The sequence below is a fragment of the Vanessa atalanta genome, chromosome 9 (genome assembly GCF_905147765.1).
Source record: "Vanessa atalanta chromosome 9, ilVanAtal1.2, whole genome shotgun sequence".
Lineage (NCBI taxonomy): Eukaryota > Metazoa > Arthropoda > Insecta > Lepidoptera > Nymphalidae > Vanessa > Vanessa atalanta.
In genome coordinates this window covers 12,528,976-12,546,645 of record NC_061879.1, presented here as the reverse complement: position 1 = coordinate 12,546,645, position 17,670 = coordinate 12,528,976, and the positions used below count along the sequence as shown (strand labels likewise).

Here is a 17,670-nt window from a genome sequence, read left to right as displayed (position 1 = left end):
GATATTAAATTAGGTGGCACTATCGCCGCGATTCTCTCGTCCACTGAGATGGCACCACAGACAAAACCTATTGTGTTAAAAAATATTAATATATAAAAACTATCATATTAAATGATAATAAATTCAAGCTCAATGTCAAGTGACAATTAACAATAAAAAAAATTAAGATTAGAAAACTTGAAAAGAATTTTCATCTTAAAGTTTGGTAGTATTTAATCATCTTGCATTTGAGAATAAATTTAAATTTAAGAAAAAAAAATATATGTTGCTGTAATTTGATTATAAATAAATAAAATACGTAATGATCTACATAGCAAGTGTAAATGTAACAATTGGAGCAATTTTTTCATTTTTCCTTTATTAATAATTTTAATTAATAACTAAAAAAATCTTACTTTAAAAAACTTCACTAATCGAATAAATAAATTTTATAATTTTCATTAACATTTAAAAACAAAACTTGAGGCAATTCGAAGTGACTACTGATACATTATCCATGAGTATTTACGTTGCTTTTACTGTTCAGAAGCCAAGGGGCGAAAAAAATAACCCTGAAAAAGCAACTTGGCGGCTCACTGCTCATGCCTCCTGATTATTCAATATCACATTAAATCTGTTGTAATAATTAATTATTAAAGTCGAATTGAATCCAGCTCATATAAACTGCAAGAGCGCAGACCGCTACCCTGATTCAAAGTTAACTTTTTAAAAAGTTAACCTAATTAAAAAATAATTATTTAAATGTGTATAATAATACATTAAAAAAAAAGGAGCAAAGTTAAGTCAATCGTACGTTATTAAATGTCAACAGATTGAATATAAGATTGAATAATCTTTACTGTGTTTGAAGGAAATATATTTTATGATTTAGTCTATAGAAAATTAAAAACTAATTAATTACGCAACGAGGATCTCAATTATAAAACTATTTTTAAAACTATACATTCAATATAACTAAAATAAATAAATTTACGCTATTTGTAATAAATATTATTACAAACATCACGTACTCATTTCATTCAAGCTTCATAAATTCAATCAATTTATTTAATCATAAGCTAGAGGGCCTAAAATGTATTCCAATGGCAGCAGGAGTAAAAATAAACAAACCGATTAAATAGTTACATATTCCATGCGATTTGCTTAATATCTCTGCTATATACCGCTCATACAGTTCCTGATTAAAATCGATTTTATTTAACTTAAGTACTCATCATTCGAAAACACTTTTGACGAAACCTCAATGAATATCATAGCTTATTTATAAATCAAATGTGTTATATTCGATATATTATTCGATACAAGATTATATAGATGATAAATAAGCGTGGAGTTAATGCTTGTTGACTTCCAGGCAGGAGACATAGCATACATATATAATTGTATTTAACTAACGTGACTGTATTTTTAGATGCTGAAAAGAGTAACTATTGAGTTTCTTGCCGGTTCTTCTCGATAGAATCTACATTCCGAACCGGTGGTAGCTTCACTTAAAATAGTTTGTTAAAAAACAACTTGATTCAAAAGTGCTTGTAAAAGCCTACTTGAATAAAGTATATTTAGGTTTTGATTTTTTGACTCGTCCTGCCATTAGAATGGACTATAAAGTTTTTTACGGAGCCTTATGAACAAACTACAAATTCGAAGTAGACCTCATTCGTAAAATGTCAGAAAGTGTTCCACAAAATGACTACAATAATAAGTAAGGATTATACAATCCCAATTAAGATTATAAATGCGATAGCGTGTGTGATTGTTGGTATCACTTTAACGTCTAAATAACTCAACCGATCCTCATGAAAATTTGCACGTTGTCAGGGCTACGGAAAACTACATAGGGGTAGCTTCGGCCCCACATAGAAACGATTAACTATACATTTAAAGGTCACACGAATTCAAAATAGCGTGATACCGTATCGAGTTTTAACATTCGGTTCAGGGCACGCTTTGAGTTTAAATTCCGATCAAGAAATCACTGTTTATTGCATCGCCATTCATTGATACTAAGGCACGAGGAATATCACAACTTAGATCCTATGGCTATTTAGAAAGGAACCGTGTCTTATGATCTAAATGCTATTATCATAATATAGTTGTACGAATCACATGAGCGATGGAGATACAAATCATAGATGTTATGACCATTTGGCCTAACTTAAATAAAACAATAGCCGATTATTTTTCCACAGAGACAAATTCTTTAAGAATTTCGTTGAGCAAACTTATTATTTAATCCGACTGACAATGTCATAAAGAAAACATCACTATGAACCCACATTATAATTTGAATTTAAAACACTTCGGTTTCCGAAACGCTGCTCAATCTAACAAACAATTTAACGTTCCGTCAGTTGGATTTCTATTGGTGGTCGGTGGCGCTGGGCGGCCAATGAGCGTTCAGTAGTTAATCTCACTTTGACGAAGGTTTCAGAAACTGGAGGTTAGTTTCGTATTTCGAATTCGAATCTCAAAAAGGGAGTTTAGTGGAAGTGTCAAGTGTAATTCTAGTTCGTCGCGTTGTTTATTTGATTATTGTTCATTTGAGATTAAAATAATGAAATATTTGTGTTTTTCTCAGTCACCTTCTAATAATTATTTAAAAGAGACAAATTAGAAGGTTAACTTCGGTCGCGATGTCAAGCAAATATTATAATATAATGTGCGTTATGTATGTGCTACCGCGAAAACTTTAACGTCTAAATCTTAAACCGTTTAGAATAAAATTAAGTACAGTGTAAAATAAAGGACAAACACACACCAGAGGCAACAACACGCACAGTACACTGCACACATAAAGATAATATTTTAAACTTGTTAAAACATAAATTTTCATTATTATAACCTCAAAACTATTAAAAAAAAAGGTCATGTTCAGACGGCACCAACAAACGGTGTTAATTTCACAATATTATGGCACTTCTAAAATACTCCCTGTTTTAAGACAAACTTTGAAAGCGAAAGAGCGTAATGGCGGTGTAAGGTTAGTAATGGTCTCTCTCTATACAGCAATAAGAATCATAACTTGTTTTCTTTCAATTGCAAAGCGAAGTCGTGCTTCTTGTCGCCGTGACTCAAAAACTTCTGCGACGCTGGAATATCCGCTTCCTTTAGCCTCATTAGCGCGTATTTTCGTATTCTGCACACGCCAGTAACGATCAGGCATAAGCCGAGTGTCTGGAAAGGAGAATGTAAAATATAAATTATGGACGATAATCACAAATCAATTGTATTGTGTTTATTTAACACTATTAAAAAAAAATACATTTTTAATTGAGAAATCCACGTGACTACAGGAATTGGAATATTTTCGGAGTTTGTATTTACTAATTTCTATAATGACGTTACGTATAAATTTGAGACAAAAGAGTGACTACTGCTTTCGATTCTTCTCGGCAAGTAACACTGTTGAAAATCAAAGAATACAAACTACATGACCCTTCTTATTAAGTATCTGATATTATTATTGGTATTGTGTAAAGAGAAGAAGAGAGCCGAGATGGCCCAGTGGTTAGAACGCGTGCATCTTAACCGATGATTTCGGGTTCAAACCCAGGCAGGCACCACTGAAATTTCATGTGCTTAAATTGTGTTTATAATTCATCTCGTGCTCGGCGGTGAAGGAAAACATCGTGAGGAAACCTGCATGTGTCTAATTTCAACGAAATTCTGCCACATGTGTATTCCGCCAACCCGCATTGGAGCAGCGTGGTGGAATATGCTCCAAACCTTCTCCTCAAAGGGAGAGGAGGCCTTTATCCCAGCAGTGGGACATTTACGGGTTGCTAATGCTAATGCTAATAATTGTGTTAAGATCTGTGTTTCTTGTGTCTTCTTTGATCAATAGACTGTTTGGAAGTTGCTAGTTCAAAAAGCAGATCAGGGGTCAGATTTTTGTTTTCTATTAAAGTCTGAAAGTTGCCAGTGGTAACATTTCTGTCCCTCAGATAGGAAGTAAGGCCGTCGGTTCTTTTGCTAAATTTCTCCACGAGGATTGCCATCCGATGGAATCGTAAGAGATGTAATGTAATGTGAACTCCATATGTTGGTCGCTATGTTGGTCCATCTACTTTGAGAACAGCCAACATTACGGCCGAAGACATCAATATCATTAATGTAATATTTTTACATAGCTATTAAATTTAATCACCAAAGTTAAAGTTTTAATAAGAAAATGTCTTACAATAAAAAAGTAGCAACCGTAGGGGAACCAGTACCGCACGCCGAGCGCCATGGCCGCGAAGTTGGCGTAGCGCTCGTCCACCGTGATGTCCTCGCGGAACCAGAACATGGGCACCAGCACGTCCGGGTCCGGCAGCTGGTTATTGAGGCTGCGGGCGCGCCGGACAAATGTTAAGGAGCTCTAAGCTGTACGTTCACTTATTCAAATCTGAATAAACTATCTTAACGCACCATGTTTTATCTATTTAGGAAACTTTATCAAGAATTGTGTTTCAATAAAAGATGGATTTATTCGAAACTCTCTCTTTAAAAATCATTATTTTTCTTACGTGCTTTAGAAATTATCTATCTAATGTACAACTTCTATTTCAGCTTAAAGTCATTAGAATAACGTGATCTTTTAAAAAAATGACAGCGATGACGATGAGCGATGATTAATAAACAAGAATAAATGTCAACGAACCTGATACCAGGTATGTGTCTGACTAGAGCATTGGCTTGCAGCTGCGCCGAGATAGCTAGGGGCATGCCGGTGACTGGTTCGATCGCCATTTTGAAATTGTGCTTCCTATAAATGATAATATTTTACTAATTAATTGAGCATATATATGTATATTAAAGCTTTACATAAGAAACGGCATAATATAATAATTATTATAATTCGCATTGGAACAGCTTAGTGGGAAAGCTGCTAACCATTAAGCATACTCACTCAGTTGGTTTCAACCCCTCGATCTTGCTGGGGTAGTATGGGTCCATGCCCAGGAAGTGTGGCCGAGTCACGAAGGCCGGGGCTCCGTATTTGCAAGCGGACACGTTTAAAGCTCCAGCGGCCATGCAGTTTTCATCTCGAACTTCATCACAATAGCACGCCTGGAAAGAGTGAAAATCTTACTTTTTATGTACATATAAAGAAAGAAATATTTCTATGTAAATACAATTTTATATGGGTCTGATGTTTTTAATATTCTTTATCAGAGAAGGTAAGGAATGAACAGATTTGTCATATGAAAGGATTTAATTTAAATTTGAGCTTAGGAATGTGGATACAATTATCTACCGAGAGAACTGGCAGCAACACGCAGCAGTTTCTTTTGCCACTTCAAATATTTATTCCAAATCGATTAGTGTATTCACTAACCGCTTTAGAATAGCGTGCTGAAATAAACGCCCAACCTTCTCAAAAACACTTATGGATTTAGATCAGTTATTGGAAATTTAAAGATTGTTACAATTTATGAAACGTTGACGCCTCCCATATTGATAATACTTGCGTCAAGATCCATATCAACGTACATACTCGTACGGTAGAGAAGTATACCAGTTTACAGTTGACCCGCAGTAATTCGGCTTCTGTCTGATTCGTTACAATCCAATTTTTATGGTTACAAGTTATTCCTACACAAATAATTCTAGACTAGAAGGGGTCGGTGGCAATGCTCGATAGTTCGGATAAATTCGATCATACGGTACCTTCCAAATTTTGTTGGATTATCGCGAGTTAACTGTAATACTTTCTTAATATTGGATTACAGGTAAAAAAAATCCAATAAAGACGAGAAAACAATATGGCTTTCATAATCCTACGATTCAATCGCACCTGAAAAAAGTACACGAATTCTAGACAAGATCTGTTTAGGCTGCATTTGCAGTTTACCACATATTTTTTCTACCTACTTGAAAATAACAGTAATATAGCAAGTACTATATACTCAGTGTAAATAATTTGTAAGAAAACTTACCATATTTGGGTATTTGTAGCCGTTATCAAAAAGTGAGTCATTGGCTGCAAATTCCACGCCCGGCAAGCCTTGCTTCACCACCGGCCCAGAATAAGCTAAGGACATATGTCTGTAATAATAAGACGTAAATGATATTCGCCCTATGATATCCTAAAGAATAAACTGTCTTCAATATTTCAATATTTTTTGAATATAGCTTAGTATGTCAATTTAGTTGCAGAGATAATGATCAGTATTTAAAACGGGAAATTTAACATGTTTTTTATTTTTATTTGGTGGAGCTCGATATTTCAACATTATCTACGAATGTCTTGTTCACGAGAACAAGTTCGTTTTAAATACTGATAGTAATAAAAAAAATAACCATGTTAATTTAAAATCTTATATAGAGATAATGATGTTATTAGAAGAATTATATATATATTATAATCTACCATTCACCAATAATATATATATATATATTCTAAGTATTTTTCGAAGAAAAACTTGCCTATTAAGGAATTAGTTTTAGCGATACATTAACATAATTATTATTTGAAATTTACCTGAGGCGCGTGCTTAAATTGACTGAAGCAATAATGACCAGCAATAATTACTTAAAAATATATTTCTATCTTACGTGCAAAGATCAGCAGCGAAGATCTGTATCTCTGGCTGTTCGTGTTCCAACGCCCAGAGCTCTCCAGTGGTCCCCTTCAGCTCCCCACACTGGTCTCTGTAGACAGTTCTATTGGATTGTTGCCATCGTTCGAGTTTACCGAGTTCACTGAAGTCCGCCCCACCAGTGTTCGTGACGAATAGACCGTCCGCGTCTATCGAACCATTGCGCTGCAAAGTTAGACAAAGTATTTATTTGACACTATAACCCATAAGGTTTATGATTGGGAGTATTTCGACTGCCAGTACTTCTCTGGACAATTTTTATTTAATTATAGAATTGTAACTAGTATTATTTGTAATGTAAGAACTAATTATAAACCCATGACCTGACTACAGTAAAGAAATTCTCTATCTCCAATATTATATCGGAAGAAAGAATATTACTTACTTTATAAAACCATCCAAATCTATCGAATGGTATTGTGTAAGGTAGATGAGGTATATGTCCAACGAGATCCAGAATAGGATCTCCGACGCCATCGAACAGCCACGACGAGACGTTGGCTTTCAGAAACATATTCGTATGGTACGTGCGAAGAATCATATCTACTATTACTTTTAAAATCACTCTGTTCGTGCGCAACGTATACGCGATTGTCTAAAACAAATAAAGAAATTAGTATCACAAAGGAAATATGTGCCAAATTAAAAGTAATCTCTTTGACATAATTTGACGTCGCTTAAATTATAGAAGAGCCGAGATGGTCCAGTGGTTAGAACGCGTGCATCTTAACCGATGATTTCGGGTTTAAACCCAGGCAGGCACCACTGAATTCGCGAGGAAACCTGCATGCCTAATTTCAACGAAATTCTGCCATGCAATGCCATGCAAATACTGCCATGTGTATTCTGCCAACCCGCATTGGAGCAGCGTGGTGGAATATGCTCCAAACCTTCTCCTCAAAAGGAGAGGAGGCCTTTAGCCCAGCAGTGGGAAAATTTACAGGCTGCTAATGCTAAAAAAAAAATTGTAGAATTTTAAATCACTTGGTTTTTAAGCAAAGGTTCCAATGATGATACATGCAAAATGGTAAAAAAAAAAATATATCCCGCTTTGTTTTTTTCGCCGGTTCTTCTCAGGTCCGAGGTGCTAATTTCCGAACCGGTGGTAGATTTTTGACTATCAATAAGCAAGTGTAAACACTTCTATATTGAATAAAGATTTTTGACTTTGACTTTGACTTTGACAATAGCGTCAAACGACATATGTTAATACGCCGACAGCGATGACGATGCGATGAAAAATCTGATAAGGCAAAAACGGCGATAGTCAAGAAGATTCTAGAAACTTCATAAAGGTGATCTATGATATAAATGACTTGAACATAAATATGGCGGCCGAATAGCATCCAGACCAGCTTAGTAAATAAGAAGAGTAACCTCACAAATTAAAGATTACACAATTACAGTTTTGAACGTTTTTATGGGATTCTGTTGTAAAAAAAATATTAACCCTATGTAACAAGAGTAACAAGTTTATGTTAATTTGTATCTTCATTTATATTTTTTTGAAACATATATTACGTCATCTAGTAATGTATTGAGAAGCGACAGTCAATACTTTAATTTCCTTAAATTTTCTTCTCAGTGAAGTTATAGAGAACAGGTTATAAATTGCGGGTTTATTTTATGGTTAATTGCAGGTATTAGCACTATACAAGTAATTAACGCTTATATTAGCTACCTCAAACAAAAATCAGGCTATGCTACTTTCGATCGATTTATAAAAATGAATATTTTTTTATAATTTTTTGTATTAAATTGATGTTGAGGAAATATATCAAAAATATTGGAACTTAAATCAAATAAATATAAATTATATTGGAGCAAATTCACATATTCTTGCTGCAGTCCAGGGATTTAACGTGATTATAAGAAATACGATAAGATTACAAAAAATATTTCATAGATATAATTTTATTGACTGTGAATTATTTAATATGAATTAAGTCATATTTAAGTACTCGCTATTACGCTTCGAATTATCAGACATTGATTGAAGTTAGATCACACTTATAATTGGTATATTTCTACCTTTGGATTCTGATAATTGTGCCTTGGTTCTTCATTATGGTATACTTCAAAACGCCGTAGCCCTATGCTGTCAAAGATTAGGGGCTATATTTAAATGGTCTCCCCTCAATTTACCAACAGCCTTAAAATAGTTTGGTTTTGGCATTGGCAGTTGTTAACAATGACGCAGTGGCGTAGCTATCGTAGGGCCATGTGGTGCAGTGCACCAGGGCCCCGGAGCTCAGGGGGCCCTCTAACCTAAGCTTTGAATAGAGATGACATATGGATTTAGCCTACTAATGATAAGTTTATCTCAATGTATCCTGTATTCTATTTTTATTCCTATCTATAATTTTGAAGTGCAATATAAGTTAAAGAGGGGGTGAGGGCCCGTTTCTTTTACTATGCACCGGGGCCTTTGTCCACCTAGCTATGCCACTGCAATGACGTGAAGGTTTCTGGCGTAGAAACAAAAGGCGGTGCGCGAGTTGTATCCGATATCGGTTAAAAAATTGTGGATGCATTGCAAAACATTCGAGCGTTAACTAGTTTCCAATATGTCAGAAATAAATTTATGTACAATTCGTTGTTCGTTGTGTTCGTATGTGTATATTTTTATACAAGAATATATTAATGATATATTTTTCATAATATAACGGTTTTATTTATTTGGGGTCAATTACGTCAAGCGATTGCAGCATTTATAATTTAGTTTAAATTTTTAGTACAAAGTATTACTTTAAGTATGTCAATGTTCCACTGCAAGACAAAGTCAAACGAAACGAAACGCATTACGGCAGATCTACTGGTAAAATATGCCTCGTAGAGTTTCCTTCTCAGCCAAGCACGGGATGAATTATTAACACGAATTAAGCACATGAGAACAACACACAACCATATTCTCATATCGAAAAAAAAAACAACTCTTCTCACCGCTATAATTGGGTTGATGTTGGTGACGTTATCGGAGAGACTCCCGTTCGACATGTCAGGCTGGAAGTACCAGAACCTTTGATTTCTAAATGTCACCGTGTTGTTATCGTTCCAACTTATGTTAACCTGAAACAAAAACGTTTTTAGACGAAATAATTATTTAGAAAGACGAAAATTATGTCATCATTTTTCAAGTGAGTAAACTGACATTGTTACTGAACTCTCTCCCATAGTGGATAAGATCTTAGCTTATGTTACCATACACAAGATTAATGCTGCTGCTGAAGCTTGCCCGCAATCATTGGTTAGGATTTGTGATCAATGGACAATCTCGGCTATAGTACCAACTCTAAAACTCATCTATCGTAAATCAATACTATTTATTGACATATTAACTGAACTGAACCATTCGTAGCTTTACTTAATATAGTTTGTTAAATGACGAATCAAAAGTGCTTGCAAAAGCTTACTTGAATAAAGTATATTTTGATTTTGATATTTTACAATGAATGGTGAATGATCCAGTGTCATTACAGACACAAGGGACAACGTAGATCACATGGTTTGCGATGGTGTAATTAGGGCTTATATTGTCACAGCTCTAATGTCTACCGCCGAAAGACATCCTCGTGGGCCATTAGCATGTCTTATTTTTAAATAATTAAATAAACAATAACAAATTTGCAATTATAATCAGATGAAACCAATTAATCTTGATTGTGTAATATATAATCTTCAACACTAATTAATTCTGCATATAATTGTAATAATTACTAATTAATAGTGATTAATGATATAAATGTGAATAGATTGGAAGACGTGTAGTGAATTTGCGTAAAAGAAATCTATATAAAATTTCATATCATTGCAATTTTACAAAAATCTTTTTAGTAGTTTATTGTTGGTGATAGTCTTCCTGACCGATTTCGACCCCGCGACCGGTTTCGTGTAAAACTAGCGAACTTTGCATAAAAGTGAGAATACATAAGTGTTTGTGCTAACACAAGTGCACTCCTCACTCTCGGGATGGGGCACGCTGGTAGAAGTTCAGACGCAAGACCAACAGCTCTACATTCTTTCCGAATCAAGTGTATAAATACTGAGATTTCCCAATAGAAAACGCCCCCATTTTGTTATAATATTGTATGATTTTACATATTATTGTTGTCTATATTGAGGCAGTAGTTACAAGCGGTAAAGATTTTTTTTTTTTTAAATACGTTAATTGTAAAACTATTACTACCAGGTCGGGTTTACACAAATGAGAACTCGACAAGTTGAGTTGACTCGACGACTTCCTCATACTGACGAAATGACGGAAATACTATCGATAAGAAAATACTTCGTAACATCACTGTTATCTTGTTATCGTACGGATTACTTAGGAGCGTTTAAAAGTTTAAAAGAATTCGGATGGTTCCAAAAAAGTCGCGCCTGTATGTTATTATTCTACATGACGTGATACAATAATGGCGTCATCTGCTTAAAGCTTAGAAGAGATAAAATGAGGTTCTTTAAAGTGTATTCCAAAAAAAACGAACTCGTAATAATATACCAAGGTGCCCTTGTACGCTTAATGGCTTAGGCACGTGACCTTCATAATCCAAATAAGAATTTTTTATTTTTCATAATCCAAAAAAAAAATTCTTAGAATAATTTGACATGTCAGTTACTAGCGACGTGCATCGACCAATTAGAACAGATACTCCCAGTATTTTGTTCCCTGTATGAGTTCAACTCGGACTATACGGGACTTCATACTAAAATTGTTGGTAAATATTACATTACGGTTAATATTCATGAGATCGCTGAACGATTTTACATGCGTTCAATTTGAATTATTTATGTATTTTTCATGATAAATTTATTCAACTAATATATTTATGTCTACTATGCCAGACCAGTTGACATTTGCAATTTTTTTATGGCCTTTTATTACATTCAAAAATACAAAAACCTTAAATTTACATATTCCATGCGATTTGCTAATAGCTCCACTATATTATCCTATACAAAAAATCCTTGATGAATATATCTTTATTTATAATACGACACTATTCGGCATAACTACTTTAATCCACTTTAATTATTCATCCAAAGTTCCGGTAACAGCTTCGCCGACATTAGAAACGGATTATTTCACGAATCCTTAATTATAACATAAAATATTTTTGGTTTCGAATGATATTTTTTCAATTAAAGGTCGAATCTTTGTCTATAGATTGCATTACAGTTGTAAGTTGATTAAAACTATGTCACCACAGCACCATCAACGGCACCACATCCCTGAGAACAACAGGCAAAAGAAACTCAACAAGATTATATATATTTGTTAAGAATGATTTTGTTTATGATAAATGATGAAGGCAATTTCGAAGGTGGGTTATTGTGTAAAGTTTTGTCGGTTTTATACTGGATATCCTTAAGAAAATGTTCAGCGTTCCTTTCTTAAGTGTGTGTTTATCTATATTAAGTGTCAACACGTAAACCTATATTGTCGCTCGCACGTATCCTCGCTTTTTTAGGGGGTATATTCTTCCTTGGGGTTCAAGCATGCTTCATACCAAAATTTCATCAAATTTGGATCAGTGGGGTAGCTGTGACAGAGTAACAGACAGACAAAGTCATTTTCGCATTTATAATATAAATTTAGACAACCTCTTCAATGACAAAACTTTAAAATCGGGCTTTTAGTGTCGGCCTTCAGTCATACAAACTATCTACTTTATTTATGTCATAGGTGGCAAACGAGCAGGAGGCTCATCTGATGGAAAGTGACTACCACCGCCCTTGGACATCTGCAACACCGGGGGGCTTGCAGGTATGTTGCCGGACTTTATGCAAGGAGTACGCTCTTTTCTTGAAGGTTCCCAAGTCGTATCGGTTCGGAAAAACCGCCGGGGAAAGATGGTTCCACAGACTAGTTATGCGAGGCAGAAAATGCCTTCAAAATCTCGCTGTTGTGGATTTTCGGACATCTAAGTGGTGCGGGGGAAATTTATATATTTTTTTTAAATTTAAATGCCTCTTTGTCAACTGTCTAGATATAAAACCGAAGGTCCTGGATTCAAACCCAAGGTCGGGCCGATTGAAAGTTCTTTTTGTAAACTCCCGTGCCTCTGTACTATTACCGTCGTGTTAGATTTGTCTTCCCACGGATACATTAGAGTGAGGGAATATAAATTGTATTAATTAGAATATTAAGTAACAGAATACGAAGGGACCCTTCGATTTATTTTTGCAGAATAATATGTTTTTCAATATTTTTTAACGACCTTTTCTACGTCATCTATACTCTGACATCTAAAATATCTGTATTCCTCTGTCGTCAATAATATCAGTGTGCGACGAGTCGTTGAGCTGAGCGAACCTGTGACAATGACGGTTTCCGCGCTATTTGTTTATCGGTGATGCCCAATCGAGCAAGGTCAACGACGAATCCACCTCTCAATCCAATAAACAGATAACGCGTCTTTCTGAATCTTCGTAACCTTAGTTATCCGAGTTTATAAATCATGACATACATTTTTACGTCTTCGTCAAATATTTTTTTAAAAATACATCAGTAGCGACATTATAAAATTATGATTCCAAAGTGCTTTTAAGACCCTCCTTGATTAATTAATCTTTTTTTTAATTTTTATCAACAAAATATCAAACGTTACACATCTTTAATGAGTTACGAGTTTTTACAGAATATCTTCAAATAAATTAATTTAATTTAAGTCTATAAGTCTTATAGTTACCTTAGTATTAATTTCTTTAAATACATACGGGCCCATTTCTTGTACTTTTAACGTAACGTTCTTCCCAGCGAGGATCTCGTCCACGTTGGTGATGTTGAACAGAAAACATTCTAGATAAATCGGTATTGGGATCTCTCGCCAGATATTGAATGAGGTCGAACCGGGTTTGAGTATCATCATCTGAAAATAATAGATATACTTTAGGAATGATAATAAATATTTAGTTTCGTAAAAAATCATCAATACCGTATCGTGACGATTATTCGTCCGCTCAAATAAATAATATTTTGATTTGAGAGTACCGAAAATTTGCTGAATCTGTAAGGATTAGTGCATGTGCGGGATGGGCCAATTCTACTACTAAATTGCCACTTTATGGCATTAGAATCGAAACGTAGTTGTAGCTATTCTGTAACATAAAACTCGAATCTCACCGCAAAAAACGAGCGTGGAATATCAGAATGTGATATGCGACATTCACTTTAATAATTGTAACATTAATAGAATACACGTATCAAAATGGCGAATCACCGTAAGTCGGTTGTCAACATTTCACGAGTGATATGTGAGGTGAATTTTCTCAGAATCGCACTGCTTTTCTACTAACGGAAACTTGGATCGTAATATAATTAGGATCGTATCATAGCCGATATAAATAAGTAGAATTGCACCATAGTTACGATTAAGCTGAGGTTTATTCTCGTAAGGAATACTCCAAGTTGGATCAGAATACATTCAGGAACGTATCATAGCCCTTATATCTTAGTAGAATTGACCCCATGATCACAGTGCTTGGTTTACTTGGTGGTAGGGCTTTGTGCAAGCTCGCCTGAGTACAAACTCATCAGTTATTCAACCGCCAAACAACAGTAATCAGTATGGTAGTATTCTGGTTTGAAGGGTGAGTGAGCCAGAGTAACTATAGGCACAAGGGACATAACATCTTATATCCAAAAATTGGAGGCGCTTGGCGATGTAAGGAATAGTTAATGTTTCTTACAGCGCCATTGTCTATGGGTAGTTGTGACCACCCCAACGGGTAGTATAATGTATTAGTGACATAATAACAGAATCATATATTTGTCCCCCAAGTTCTCACATCTTTATGAATCAAAGAATGTTTATATCCGTGCCAGTGAACCACTGTTAGTACTATGTATATCATAATACACTTATGTTTACGATGGGTTTTCCCGTAGAAACAATAAAAACTGCATCGTCATTCGATAATTTATCAATCTTTAACAAATTCGAACGAACAAACTTTATTCTGGAATCAATTTTATTCAAACTTCTATCCCAAGATATTTATTAAATTTTAATTCGTAACCGATTTTCGGTCACAGTGTTCGATCGAACGGAGATATTATAATACTTAATAAGAAACACATGTGCGTACGATACATATTTCCTCATTCTCAGTACTTTTAGAGATTCATTTATTAAAACCTTATAAATCCAAAGATTAAACAAATAATCAATCGTATAATATCAACCTTAACACCTTTTCAGTAATTACGTGATTACGCGAGAGAAATCTAATTGAAACGCAATAATTACGTTATTATTTCGTTATTAACAGAAACACTTCATGATAATTGTTCTTTATTGTCACGTTTAATTGAATATGTATTTTTATACCGCTTTATTAATTACATTACGTTACATTGATTAAGTAAACAACGATCTTGAATTGTATGTTTTTATAAAAAAACTATTTGCCATTAGTTGGCACGGATGCAATAAATATTACACTAACAGCCTGTAAATTTCCCACTGCTGGGCTAAGGCCTCCATTCCATTTGAGGAGAAGGTTTCCGCATATTCCATCACGCTGCTGCAATGCGTGTTGGTGGATACACATGTGAATGTGCAGAATTTCGTAGAAATTAAACACATGCAGGTTTCCTCACGATGTTTTCCTTTACCGCCGCGCATTAGATGAATTATAAACACAAGTTTAGCACATGAAAATTCAGTGGTGCTTGCCTGGGTTTGAACCCGTAATCATCGGTTAGGAAGCACGCGTTCTAGCCTATACATTAATAATGGATAAAGATCGTCGTTTGCAAAGGGATCTTTAAAGACTGTCTAGTCTTCTTTTCATAAAGTTGTCACGACCGTCCGTAAAAATTAGTACCGTAAGAAACATCCCATCAAAAACATAAATGTAAAAATGAGAGCCAAGTTAAATATTATGATATATACCTTGGTTGTTGTCTTCAACGACAAAAGAAGTGAGATCTAAATTTGTGCCAAGTTAAATAGTCCTTTCTGAAATTTATTTATAACTACATAAAATATCATTTCTTCTTATAACTTGGGGTAATATATTGTTGCCTAAGGTCAGAACTTGGCTGACACGCTACCGCGTGTCTAGATTAACGATTTCCACAATACAAATACGTTATTAACATTGGGGACTAAGATGTGTCCTTTGTACTTATACACTGTTGCCCTGGCTCACTCAGCCTTACAATCGGAACACACAAAGTCCTAAAACCAAGTAAACCCCCTTTACTGTGGACAACCTATCTCTCTGTAGTGGATTGGTTGATTATTATTTATAGTATAGTAATAGAACCGAGATGGTCCAGTGGTCAGAGCAACCTGAATCAAAGATAGTTCAAATCCGTGTAAGGACATTTTAAGTGAGTTTATTGATTACCTCAAGCTCGGTGATGAAGTAATATATTTTAAGAAACCTACATAGCTCCTAGTTCCTCCTAGATAATCTTCATAAAAGAGATGTTTTTAGTTTATCAGATTGATTTGATGTTTAGATGGAGCGCCGTGACCAATTCCGTTTAAAAATATTATTATGTACGTTATAACTGTACATTAATTAATAAAATAAAGTTACTTACTTGTTGTATCTTTGCGTGGAAAATTGATGACCAAGTCGTGCTGAAGAGCATCCCAATACCCACGAGCCCCATCCCACATCCTATCCACCACTCACTCTTCTTACTGACCACCATAATTCTGGACAAAAATACACTCTATTATGCACCCAAATACATAATATAACTTGATAAAAGATCAAGAAAAACTGTACATATTTTTTTTAAATCGATTTGTTTTTGTACGATAATCACTCACAAAAAATTAAAGTTAACTTACAAATGGCTTATGGCCAGTAATATTATTAAAACGCGAGTTTACACATCCTAAGTAATTCCGTAACTGATATTTTAACGTACATTTTATTGGGCTTAGGATCTATTTAAACTAGCGATAGCGGCACGACCGTCGCAGTTATTTTCCTTAATATTTTTTTTAAATATTTGAAACTCAGATATTTATTACGTTTGACGAATTAAATATTAAAAAAAATATATTGATAAGATTTTTGATATAGTAAGGTATCCATTAAAATTGTTAATTGTAAAGGCCTATATCATGTGTTTGTACCACTTTAAGAGAAATTTCCTATTTACACAACCTTCTCCTCCAACCATATGTTTTGAGACAAAATGCTAAATGTATGTAAATTAAAAAAAAAAATAAGCTTAACAATTGTTTTTTTTTTTATAATTTAAATGATTTTTATTTTGTTATGTTGGAGTTTATTGACGTACCATCTTGTGATTGATGTGACTCAGTTATCGTGATAAGAAATTTGAACACACCATAACTGGTCACCACCGCCTTTAGATATCGGCGCTGTACGAAATTAGAACCATCCCGAATATTTTTTATATAATTCAACGTTGTACATTAAGTTTTCATAATTTCATCTACATTGAGCCTTATATCAGAAAATAGCTATCAGATAAGAACATTTTCAGATTACTAACTGAAACAGTATGTTTCATCGATCGGTATCGATTATTATACAAAACTCAATACCATCTTGTTTCATTCTATCTTCTATTTTTCTTCATCTGTTTATCAACTGAAATATTAAATCCAACTATTTATAGAATGTCAGAAAACTTGGTTATTTCGTAAGCGATAATTTGGTGATTTTACAGCTTATAAGAAAATCGTTGTATTGGATTTTTTTTTTTTCTATTATTTACATATTTTTTTTTTATAATTATAATAAAGCTTATGTTAAAAAATTAATAAGCGAGGCATAATATTCTGTACAAGATTATTCAATAAGAAATCTTGGTTTATAAGTTGTTTTCAAAAACAGTTTCTACCGGCTTTGTTCAGTTCTCCAGAATAGGTAGAAGGTGTAATATTATCCTGTAAAATTACTATTATTTAAATAACATAATCCAAAATTTTTATTGCAAATTTTCTTTTTGTAACGCTATGTTGCAAGACTGGTTCCTATTTTTTACTAAATCTTATTATCTATAAACCTTACTAATATTATAAATGCGAAAGTCTGTCTGTTCCGCTTCACTCTTAACCGATGAACTGATTTAGATGGTATGAGGATA

General features: G+C 34.1%; 1 protein-coding gene across 1 annotated transcript; it reads right to left on the bottom strand.

Annotated features, from left to right (window-relative positions):
• Positions 1-2,761: 2,761 nt before the first annotated feature.
• On the bottom strand, positions 2,762-16,231 carry LOC125066369 (protein croquemort-like). Its single transcript, XM_047674427.1, has 10 exons — positions 16,141-16,231; positions 13,274-13,453; positions 9,528-9,653; positions 6,970-7,179; positions 6,541-6,749; positions 5,922-6,030; positions 4,892-5,052; positions 4,643-4,747; positions 4,181-4,328; positions 2,762-3,174 (listed from the first exon to the last, which is right to left on the bottom strand). Exons 1-10 carry the CDS (start codon positions 16,210-16,212, stop codon positions 3,016-3,018), a joined length of 1,479 nt encoding a protein of 492 aa, XP_047530383.1. The 5' UTR covers positions 16,213-16,231; the 3' UTR covers positions 2,762-3,015.
• Between the last annotated feature and the right edge of the window lie 1,439 nt (positions 16,232-17,670).